This window comes from Staurois parvus, unplaced genomic scaffold (assembly GCF_062004578.1).
Source record: "Staurois parvus isolate SC_StPar_1 unplaced genomic scaffold, SC_StPar_1.0 ptg000294l, whole genome shotgun sequence".
Classification (NCBI taxonomy): Eukaryota; Metazoa; Chordata; class Amphibia; order Anura; family Ranidae; genus Staurois; species Staurois parvus.
The window spans coordinates 5,201,796-5,214,304 of NW_028318090.1; the positions used below are offsets into that span (position 1 = coordinate 5,201,796).

At 41.3% G+C, this 12,509-nt stretch overlaps 1 protein-coding gene across 1 annotated transcript in view; it reads left to right on the top strand.

The window, feature by feature from the left end:
• Positions 1-12,509, top strand: part of HCN1 (hyperpolarization activated cyclic nucleotide gated potassium channel 1) — a 508,954-nt gene that overhangs the window by 425,028 nt on the left and 71,417 nt on the right. The window contains exon 5 of the mRNA XM_089682702.1: positions 4,742-4,888. Coding sequence (XP_089538828.1) covers positions 4,742-4,888 — 147 coding nt within the window. The remainder of the gene's footprint in view (positions 1-4,741; positions 4,889-12,509) is intronic.

The following is a 12,509-nucleotide window of genomic DNA, read 5'->3' on the forward strand; positions in this document are numbered from 1 at the left end:
TTCATCCCCCATAGTAATTCATCCCCCATATAGTAATTCATCCCCCATATAGTAATTCATCCCCCATATAGTAATTCATCCCCCATATAGTAATTCATCCCCCATAGTAATTCATCCCTCATATAGTAATTCATCCCTCATATAGTAATTCATCCCCCATATAGTAATTCATCCCCCATATAGTAATTCATCCCCCATAGTAATTCATCCCCCATATAGTAATTCATCCCCCATATAGTAATTCATCCCCCATATAGTAATTCATCCCACATAGTAATTCATCCCCCATATAGTAATTCATCCCCCATATTAAGTCCCCAAGTCCCCCCTGTGTCAATTCACTTACCTTTGCTCCGTGCGTTCCTCTCGCCGTGTTCCCGCGCCGTTCCGGTGTAGCATGAAAATCTGTCTCCTATGAGGATCTGTCCCCCTCGACGTATCTGCGCATGTGCCAGTTTCAGGCATTAGCAGCCGATTGGCGATCTCCGGCACATGCGCAGATACGTCGAGGGGGACAGATCCTCATAGGAGACAGATTTTCAGGCTACACCGGTCTTCAGGGCGGACTGTGAGAGGAGCCTAGCTCCCCTCGCGTTCGTCACACTGCCCCGCCTACACACATCCTGACAGTATCACGCTCCGCGGGCCGGATTAAAAGGTCCGCCGGGCCGTAGTTTGCCCATTGCTGGTCTAGACATATATTTAGCAGACTTAGCCAATGTGAAACTACCAGATTTTCTTAGGCTGGCCATACATTATACAATTTTCTTTAGAAAATTTGCTTTAGATTGACCAAAAACCATATAATATGAGGTCAAACACTTTCAATTTTATCCAATTAAGCAGGCCCTTGCACTACATAGTTGAAGGTAAATCTAAAGGAAATTGGGCAGAAATTGAACATAAAATTGTATAGTGTATGGCCAGTCTTAGTTTTCTTAGTTGTTTATCACTAGTGGTAACCAAGAGAGAATTTAAAGCTGAACTCTAACCTTACCTTCCATTCTGCACAGTTATACAAGCTTCTTTTGTGTACTAAAATGTCTTAGTCTGATATTGCACTGTGAGCTTCATTATAAGCTGCAGCAATACAAATAGATCCCATCTTCCTGGCTGGAGGACATCCAACAGCATCTAGTCCTTTCCTCCCCAGCCAAGTTTTCCCTGGCCCACCCCTTGCATTCATTGGAATTCAGGTCTTTCAATCACAGAGGCACAACCTAACGTGTGGACATTACTACAGCTTTCTGTTTTCATGAAAATATGTACTGCACCCTGCCAGCCCTTCTTACCAACCATGGTCTGTCTGCATTGCATTAAAAAAAGCACAAAGGCCTAGTGATGTTGTCACTGGGTCTGAAACAAGGTCTCTAATAAAAATCGAAGAGTCTTTTTTTTATTTTTTTAATCATATCGTTAGCATGTTGATGAGAGGGAAGTGAAGGAACCAGGTAAGGCAAAATACAAGCTGATTAAACTTCTGCTTTAATTTTAATCTGCTTTTTTTTTTAATAGTAGAAAAGTTTTATTGAAAATGTTTAAGTTACAATGTCACAAAAAGACAATTCATTAAAAGATCGTACCGCAAAATGTGTACAAAGGCAAAGTACTTTGGATATTCTAGTTGTGATCAGGGGCGGATTGACAACTCATGGGGCCCCCGAGCAATAGTGGATCATGGGGCCCCTGTGTCCTTGCCCAAACTCAAAAAGGCCTATGAAAAAGGTACCAGGGGCATCTCATGGGGCCCCCTACTGACCCCGGGCCCTCGGGCAGTGCCCGAGTTTCCAAATGGTCAGTCCGCCCCTGGTTGTGATTTAACCCCAGTAAGCAAAAAGTAGGGGGCAAATCTATACCATATGATAAAAAGTGCTGGAGATTCTCTGCCATTTGTTACAAAGTGAGAAGAGTATTGGGCAAATGCAGTGCAGTTTCTGAGTTGTATAATAGATTCTACGTAAAACTTTCATGTGTCCTTTCGTGGAAATAATGAGTCTAGTGTACTGGGCAAATCTAACCTACTCTTAATATGATGAGAATATAGAAGAATCCCGATGCTATGAATTTGACAAACAGGAGGCATGATGTTCTTTCTCAGACTTAAAAGAAACTTGGACAGCAGAGGCCCAGGCATTGAGTAAGCCCATGTGTAGCCCCTATTCCAAATGTCTCAACCTTACATTAATTCTGCAGGGAAAGTTATGTCATATGACAGGTATCTACAGGGATGGACAGTCCTATGATCACCATTTTCTACATAACTCAGCCTCTGGACCAAATCCACATGTGGATCTGATCATGAAGTGCTATTAAGGGTAATTAAAAAGTCCCTTGAAAATTAGGAAGATCATCTAGGCCAGCCTTTCTCGACCTTTTTGTCTAAGATGAACTCCAGAAATAATTTTCAGGTTTCCGGGAACCACTGCTGAAACCAATTCATTGTGGGCCAGTGAGAAGGATGCTCCCTTAGAGACAGTTAATACAATCATTGGTGTCATGCCACTGATCCTGCCAAGTGGCATTGGCCCTGGAACAATGGAGGCACCATCAAATTGGAGGCCAATTAGCCACTGCTTAAAGCGGAGTTCCACTCATTCTGTAAAAAAATAAGTCAGCAGCTACAAAAACTGGACTTTTAAAAAACAGCCACTCACCTGTCCCACAATCCCATGGTGCCCCCGCGGCAGCCTGTTTTACCAGCCATCCTGTATTCCAGGCGCTGGCATCTTCAGTGTGGGCACCCAGTTGTGACAGCTTGAAGCTTCACAGCCGGGTGCCCACTGCGCATGCATTTCCTGAATGGCCCCGTCGTCTTCTGGGACCTGTCATGTGTCCCACAAGAGTTTGGGGAGAGAGGGTAGGGTAGGAGGACAACTTCCGCTTCCGATCACCTAGGCGATCGCAGCGGAAGTGGGAGCTGGTACCCGTCCCCCCACCCCCTGCTCCCCAAAGGTGCCAATCCTTAATGGGGAGCAGAGGACCAATCTTTAAAGCGTAACTTCCCCTTTTGGGTAGAACTCCGCTTTAAGGAACCCCTAGCAACCCCTCTGGAAGAATCCTAGAGTTGTTCAGAACCCTGGTTGAGAATGACTGATCTAAGCTGTGAAACAAGGCGGGTTTGCCATTTTATGGACCTTAAGTCAAAATGGGTAGCCTACCCTCTCCTGTAAATAATGTCTTTCACAAGCAGAAATAATAATAATAGGGTAAATGTTCTGTAGAAAGAAAGAATGATTGGATGGCACAGAAAATAAGATCATTTGGTCACGCTGAGTCTGGATTTTAGGCCCTGGAAAGGAATGTACTCTATATGTTTATGTATCCTCCTTTGAAGGTTTTTGTAACAACTGATTGCAAAGGGAGTTGACTGAGGGTAAAATATAGTTACTAAAGTTTTGGCTCTACAGCTAAGTCTAATGTTACCTAGGCTGTGCAGAATTTCTATGTACTTTATCTTGTATGGACCTTGGTTTGACTAATTTGATAATACATTGATCATACAAAGCAGCTTAGTGGATGTAGCGCATCTCAGATATGAAATCCTGAAAGTTTAACTGCCCTATGGAATCTTTATTCAGTCCTATGGAGGCCTTCTACAAGTGACCATAGAGTGCCAAGGAGGCCACACAGCCATGAACTAGCTGGATCATGGACAGGTGAGTATATCATACTGGAAGAGGGTTTAAGGCCTGGATAGTAAATGATGATCAACCCTGGCGCTGAACGACAGAAGTAGGCACACAAGGGACATAGCTGGAGTATGGAGAGGGTAAGTGCTGTTTGGAAATAAGTTTTGTTTTTGCAGGTGGGGGTGGCAATTAAAAAGAAAAGGCTGGAATTGGGATATAATTGAATTCACACAAACCTAGTCTTTATAGGCACCTCTTAACCCTATGAATAACAGTCTACTGTACATTGTAATTGTGTACTGCTGCATGCTGTATGTGTACTATTAAAGTGTTACTAAACTCACATATCAGTCTGTTTATGTAGTAAAGCAAGCTTGTTATACTCACTGAGGAACCTAAGGGGTTAATTCTCTGCATTGTGTAGAAATGCTGCTTGATCCTGACCTCTCTGATCCTCCTCCTTCTTCCAGTGCCCCCTCTTATCTCCTGATAAGACATATTGTGTGGAGTCACTCTGCACATGCTCAGTTTGGTGTATATTGCTAGAGAGGTTTTTTTCTTGGGAGAGTGCATGTGATCAGCACAGGGCCAATCAGCACTGTTGTCCTGCATCCTCCTAGAGCAGAATGAAACCCCCTACAAGCTTTAACATGTGCTCGGCTGGACACTGATAGAAGTCCCAAAACTGCTCTAACTGCTGATGAGAAAAGGTATTTAGCTGTTTATATTTACTAAAATAACTGCATTTCCATGTTCAGTGTACTGTGGGAGACCAGATATAGTGAATACAGGGTTCTGGGTATAGTAACACTTTACATCCTTTCAATGTATAAGCAAACAATGTTCATGAAATACAGGTGCAGCATAGATTGCTCAGGGTGTAAAGACATCCACTGGTCCATTGCTAAGGTCTGAAATGTTATGAAAAATAGAAAATGGAACCAATGAATGATTGCTGAATTTGCAGTTCATTTTTCATTATCCAGATTACATATAACAATGTGTGTTTTTGGAACAACACAAATATACTTTCTTTTTATTCCCTCTGAGAAATGTGCTTTTCTGGGAAAAGAATTAATTTCTGAACATTTCTTTTTTCTTGTTTTTTCCAGTACAAGCAAGTGGAGCAGTATATGTCATTTCACAAATTGCCTTCCGATATGCGGCAGAAGATACACGATTATTACGAGCACAGGTACCAAGGAAAGATCTTTGATGAGGACAATATTCTGAGTGAGCTGAATGATCCACTGAGGGAGGTGAGACACATACAAATCTATTTCTTAGTGATCTTCAGTGAAATGTGTGGTTTACACAGTGAGCTGGAGTTAAGCCGTCCATACACGGGTCGAGTTCTGAAAGAATTTTCTTTCGAAAAATTTTTCTAAGAATTTTCGTTTGAATTTTGCACCATTAGTGGGCCACAAGAACGGCCGATTTTCAAGCAACCATCGAATTTGAGTGATCGGGCATGTTGGAAATCTTTTGAAAAACAAACTAATTACTAATCAGTGATGGGATAATCTTACGAAAAATTTAATCAAAAAAAGAATTGAACATGAGCGGTGACCCGGAAAGAACAGAAAATTCTTGGCTGCGAAAATTCTTTCCTGTAGCAACATGAGGTGAAATTAAAGGCTTGGTTGGACGAATTTCGAAATCAGTGGTGGCAATATGGGATTACAAAATACACGAACATTTTTGGAATTCGACCCATGTATGGCCTGCATTTAACAGCTGGATCCATGCTTATTATTGGAAATGCTCACTTTCTGCACTGCTATGTTTTTCAGCATGTGTGTGATTTTGTTAGGGCTCAGATACTACTCAGGTGTGGGGAATTTAAGAAATGCATGTTACACATACATCCTGTTTTTGTAGTCATTGCTGTGCAAGTACAGGATATCTTTATCAACATCAAAATGAAATTTTATGCAATCTGATTTTCCAGTGTGTTTGCCATTTCATCTCTCTGCATGCAGTTTTCATAAACAAGATTTTGTTTTTCAGAAATCTGTTGTACAGTTAGATATCCTACTAGTAAGAGCTTGTTTACATTTGCTCATTGAGCTGCAGTAAAATCAGACTGTTGAACCACATTTTTTTCCACCACCCCACCCATGCTTGCAAAGGCAGCCAGACAGGGTGTTGACATGGTACAACCATCATGCTCTGTCACCTTAGGCAGGCAGTACTACCATCAAATGCACATGTGTTGGAACATGGTGGTGCGGCATTTACAGGATTAAAGGATAAGTTCACCTTTTAACAAAAAAAATTATTTGCACATTTTTTTGCAGGTGAAAAAATGTGGATTTATTTTTTTTTTCCTGGAGTCGCTAAAGCAGTGGTCTCCAAACTGCGGCCCTGGGACCCTTTGCTTTCTTTTATCTGGCCCTTGGGGCACTATTCCATCTACTGATACCATCAAAAGACTTTCTGTCATCTGGCCCTTGGGGCACTATTCCATCTACTGATACCAGCAAAAGACTTTCTGTCATCTGGCCCTTGGGGCACTATTCCATCCAATGACACAACAAAGGGGCATAATTCCTCCCACTGACCCCAACAAAGGGGCATAATTCCTCCCACTGACCCCAACAAAGGGGCATAATTCCTCCCACTGACCCCAACAAAGGGGCATAATTCCTCCCACTGACCCCAGGAAAGAAGCACAATTATTCCCACTGATACCAACAATGAGACACAACTCCTCCCACTGACACCAGTGATGGGGCTTTGTTTGCTCCCACATACGCCAGGCCACTTTTTACTCCCACTGATCACAGTCTGGCGCCACTTAAAGCGGAGCTCCATCCAAAAGGGGAAGTTCTGCTTTAAGGACAGCTTCCCCACTCCCCATTAAGGATTGGCACCTTTGGGGGGCGGAGCGGGTACACGAATTTGACAGGTACCCGCTCCCATTTCCGGTCCAATCGCCTTGGCGATCGGACACGGAAGGTGTCCTCTCTCCCTCCCTTCCTGTAGTCTTTTGGGACACTTGACAGGTCCCAGAAGACTACAGGACCATTCATGAAGTGCAGTGCTACTTGCGCATGCACAGTGGGTACCCGGCTGTGAAGGTGCAAGCTATCACAGCCGGATGCCCACACTGAAGATGCTGGCCTCCTCGAATCCAGGATGTCCGGTGAAACGGGCTGCGGGGGACACACCACGGGACCAAGGGACAGGTGAGTGGCTGTTTTTTAAAAGTCAGCATCTACAGTTTTTGTAGCTGCTGACTTTTATTTTTTGGTGTGTGGTTAAGTCTGAAGGACAGTAAACTGGCCCTTTTTTAAAAATGATGGGGCACTATTATTCCACTGACACAAATGATGGGGCACTATTCTTCCCACTGACACCAACGATGGTGCATTGTTTGCTCCCACATATGTCAGGCCACTTTTTTACTCCCACTGACCACAGTCTGGTCCCCCTTAAGTCTGAAGGACAGTAAACTGGCCCTTTTTTAAAATGATGGGGCACTAATTCCTCACGCTAACACCAATATGGGGGGGCTATTCCTCCCACTGACACCAATGATGGGGCACTATTCCTACCACTGACACCAACGACGGGGCACTATTCCTCCCACTGACACCACGATGGCACCTTGTTTAATTCCACTTATGCCAGGCCACTTTGTACTCCCACTGACCACAGTCCTGCCCCCCTTAACCCTTTGAGGACCAAGGGACGTATTTTTCCCCATGTTTTTAATTGTGTGTATCATCTGATTAAGAACTTAAAACTCTTTTCTTTTTTTTTTGGTTTGAGTCAAAATATTAGTTCTTATCAACAAACAACAAATGGATCTAGCTTTTTGCCAATTATTTCATGAAATGGCTTAGTTACAGCAACTGAAGTGTACGAACTTAAAAAACAAAAAAATTGATTCTTTTGGCGTTCCAAAATCTTACGGTCCTCAAAGGGTTAAGGGCCAATTTACACTACAAAAACACACTCCAGATGCATTCTGGATACGTTTTTGCTTACAGTTCACTCCACACACAGTTCCTGTGCAGTTTTGATGCAGTTTGCTATGTTCCAGTGTGGTTCTGTAACAAAAAAATGCAGCATGTTCTACATTTTTTTTTTTTTTGCACTGGAAACTGACTGGAACTGACTGCACTAGTGTGAACTAGGGCCATTAGATTACATGGAAAACACTGTGCATGCATTTTTGATGCAGAAAAAAAGCGCACTGAACTGCATCTAGTGTGAACTAGCCCTAAGTCTGAAGGACAGTAAACTGGCCCTTTGTTTAGAAGGTTTGGAGACCACTGCTCTAAAGCAGTGCACTAGTGATCAGCAGATCACTGGTGCCATGCAGGTCTCCTGCAGACCTGTCAGTGTATCTGTGTGCCTGTACATCGTATGGTCAAGCAGAAGCTTACTGACAGGAAGACTACAAAAGGCTGTCGGAACTTGTAGTGTTCTCATTCACAGAATACTGTGAATGAGTGACGCGGCCAGGCAGGCGGAGCTAACTGTCACAATGGGGGATCGGGGGGAGGGGGGGTGTTCAATGAGGGCCGGTCGGCTCATAACATGTTACACCCTAATTATGGGTGTAACATGTTACAAAAGGTGAACTTATCCTTTAAAACAGGTGGTGAGAAGGAAGCATCTTACCTCCTCATCACATCTCAAATACCTCTGAAAAGAGATTCACCTCAGATCACTTTTCAAATGCACAGCAATATTAACAGCATGTCTAAACATAGTCTAATCAAAGTTCTGTTTCAGGCTGACATTGTTAAACCACTAGCTTGTAGTTACCAGCAGAGTTGTCAGGCTTCTGTTTCTGCTCCTTTACTTGGCCATTGGGATGCTTGTCTGATAGACTGGATAGGCAGCCCGGCAGCCAACTGAAGGAGCACACTTGTCTGTACTTACCACACTGATGGGAATTGTAAGGCAAGGCTCAGCATGGCAGCCTGCAAAACAAAGTCATATTAATGGCAAGATGTCCAAGTAAAAAATCTTTGCGACAGATCCACAAAAAAATTATTTGTGAAGAGGATGTTATAGAGTGAGACATTATGAAAAACCAATTGAAAAATAGATCTTGAATTTACTTATGCTTCACTCTTTAGCAGCTGCCACCCTGAGGCTACTTTCACACAGATCTTCCGCAAAAATGCATAGGTGTTTTTTTAAAGGACACGTGATTTAAAAACTGCACCAAAAACGCTTCTCAGAGGCGCTTTTTAGGCGTTTTCCATTGATTGCAACGGGAAGAGGCGTTTTTGGGGCATTTTTTATTTAACTCACCAAACATGCCCCAAAGATGCTGCAAGCAGGAGTTTTTACACCTCACTGCCTTCGTGTGAAAACATACATAGATATACAGTACATTCACATATATAGGGAAGCATTTTTCTTGAGCTTTTCAATCGCTTTTTTTTTTACGCAAAAACGCTTCAAAAACTCCTCAGTGTGAAAGTAACCTGTTACAGCAGCGAAAGCGATTTGTAAACTTCAGCCATACAGCCAAGAGTTTGGTTTACTTTTTGAGCCCTGGCTGCCAATGAATATTCGTTTTCTGATCTCCCCTGGACTGTATGTATGATGTCAAACCCTGGTCACTTTGGCCAGGAAAGAAAAAAAAAAGAAAAAGAGCGCCATCTGTACTCGATCAGCTTCAACAGAGTGAAGGGGTGATATTGGGGGTCTATCAAACTCCTGATGCCTCCTTAAAGAGGACCTGTCACTTGCACTATTCTTTCTCATGTTGTTGGGTAAGTTAAAGTGGTTGTAAACCTCAGACATGAAATCTAAACAAAGCATATCCCTCCATAGTGTGTACTTGTCTCTATTAAGATCATAAAGTGTTATTTCAGTCTGCTGCTTCATTCCTCTGCTACCATAAGCCACTTCTGACACCAAGAGAAAAATGGTGACCGGGGAGGGAGCTCCAGCTGATTGGCAGTCTCCGCTCTGTTCCTGTGGGCTATGTGAAGGGAAGGGGGGGGGGTGTCTCTTCCCTCCAATTAGTTCTTAGTGCCCAGTCATGCCTGTGCAATTTGTGAATTGAATTCGCATCTAAAGAATGTGAACGTCAGTGTCTTAACATGTGCTATTTCCTGCAGTGCGATTTCTAAAGTAGTTCTTGCATTACTTTTTCTGCAGTTTATTGCAATTTAACATCCATAGAATATAATGGAAATCACAAATTGCAAGAAATCGTTAAACTGTCACTAGTTGCAATACAGTCTGCAGAAATCGCACCTGAAATTGCGCTGAAATCACACACAAATCGCGCAGTTTTAAACGCAGCGGTGTAGCCGATGACTTAGAACTCTCCAAATCTGCAGAGTATAACTGCAGCACTTGCCGCCCCCCCCCCCCCTTTTTTTCTTTTTTTAACTCAGGCAAGCTTTTTAAATTCAGCACTTTGAACAGATGTAGAGAAGATTGCAGATATACAGGTACAACTTATGAAGGAGGATTTGTTTTATCTCTGTGTATCACTTGAGGCTAGTCCCTTTCACATGTGCATACCGTTCGTTTCAGTTCAGTCTTGTTTTTTCAAAGAAAAAAAAATGAATGAAGTGTAGATCAGTTTTTCATCAGTTTACCATCAGTTTTTACATCCACTACCAATGCAAAAACGGATTAAAAAAAACGGACCATTTGCCAATTTACATCCATTTTTCGTCCAATCAGTTTTTTATTTAACAGCACAAAAATTGGGCTATGATCCGTTTCAAAAAACAGATTCTGATGGATGTGGATGTAAACGGATGATCATCCGTTTACATTCATTTTTTCATAGAGATGCATTGATATCTGTTTTTCATCCATCAATGGATGGATGAAAAATGGACAAATGGTTTACAACCACTTTTAAAGAAAAAGTTTTTTTTTTTTTTAAGTTTTATCTTAAAGGGGCTCTACTTTAAAGGTTTTAATTGCATTTTCATGTAAAACAATGTACATTTTAGAACAAAATGAAAAAAAAAAAGTGGTGCTGGTAGCAAAGCGGTTAAAACATACATGAAAGCAAGTTTCTTTTGTTGTTTTTTGTTATAAAATAGGGTAAGGTAAGGTTAGAACGCATTCAGTTTATTTTATTTTTTTGTGTGGTCTGTGTCCTTTTTTGAAAGAGCTTTCTTTACTTCCTTCCTTGTAAACACAACAGGAAATGAGACAAAACGTCCCCAAAATTGGCATATTGGTATCTATTTACTCGATGCAATCTCATTGTTTATATATTACCAAAATGGAGATTGTATTTTGTTTGTGTGCAGTAATATTAACCCCTTGATGCCGACGTAACACAAATATGCGGCCTCATAGAACTGGGCTTTTTTTTTTCCGTGGGGCCGTATATTTGCGTACCTGTCTTTTTGGTGGGAGCTCCCAGCACAAAGACTGGGTTGTCACTGAGAGCACCGGGTCCCGTTCTAACGATCAGGACCTGGAACTCCCGATTCCGGGTCACATGATCGCTGTGATAGCCTCTGATTGGTTTTGCTATCTATGAATGGAGGAGGGAGATACATTGTATCTCTCTAACTCCTGGCATAGAGGGGAAAAAAATAAGATAAATAAATATTACAAAATAAAATAAAAAATAAAGAAAAAATACCTAGATTAAGGTCTGGTCTAATTCAGTGCCAGGGTAAGTGTTTGGGTCAAGGTCAGGGTCAAAGGTCATGGTCAAAAGGTAAGGGTCAAAGGTCAGGATTTGAAAAAAAATTGGTGTCAGTGTGTTTTTAGGTAAAAAAAAAAAAAATGCGCACTATTGTTTCTGGGCTGTACTACGGGTACAAACAACAAATAACATACACATATATGGTATCTCTGCGATCATCAAGAGCTGGAGAATTTATTTTGGGTTGCTCTTTGGTGGTAGGTTATGGTAGTAACAAGAAACACACAGCTAAATAAAAAAATGATTTTTTTTTTTACTATTTTGGGCCAGTTTTCCTTTGATAATAAAAAAAGTCAGGAGATATCCATTACCATTTACCACCAAATGAAAGCCCAATTTGTCCTGATAAAAACCAAAGTATAATTCACCTGGATGTACAAAGTAGTTGTGATGATATGTACGGTTTTACTAACACATGTCAACATTGCAAAATTGTGCTTAGTCATTTAGATTTGTTTTACCCTTAGGTGTGAAGGGGTTAACTTGAGCATATTTTTTGCTGAAAATAGATGATACAAAATTGCTCAAATATCTTGTGACATAAAAAAAACTTGCTATTGCCGCCATTTTATTTTAAAGGGTCTCTACTTTCAAGGTTTTAAGTGCATTTTCATGTAAAACAATGCGTATTTTAGAATGTGTGCACAAAATGAAAGAAAAAGTGGTGCTGGCAGTAAAAGGATTAAAGCATATGTGAAACAAGCTTCTTTTGTTGTTTTTTTGTTATAAAGTAGGGTAAGGTAAGCTTAGAACCCATTCAGTTTATTTTATTTTTTTGTGTGGTCTGTGTCCTTTTGGAGAGAGCTCTCTTTTCTTCCTTCCTTGTAAACACAACAGGAAATGAGAGCAAACTTCCCCAAAATCCCCACTGGAAGGTTTTTCCTCACCTCCAATGGCAACAGGACCAATAGGGAGTAACTCTTCCCAACGGGGACACAAACAGCAAAAAAAGAAAACTGCTAGATGTTCTTACCCTTCTGCAATCTAAAACTAAAAAAAAGAATAGTTTTGACTTTGGATATACTTTAATTTTTTTATTTTATGGAAACCACAGGGCACATTTTGTAATGCGGATATATTTACTAACCTAAATCTTTTTTGTTTTTACTTGCATAGTTTGGTGAGCATGCAATGCCTTTTGTCATGGTAAAATTAATTTTAGGTTTATATTAAAAACTGTATTTAAGAAGCAATCCTAGAAACTTGATTGCAGTTTT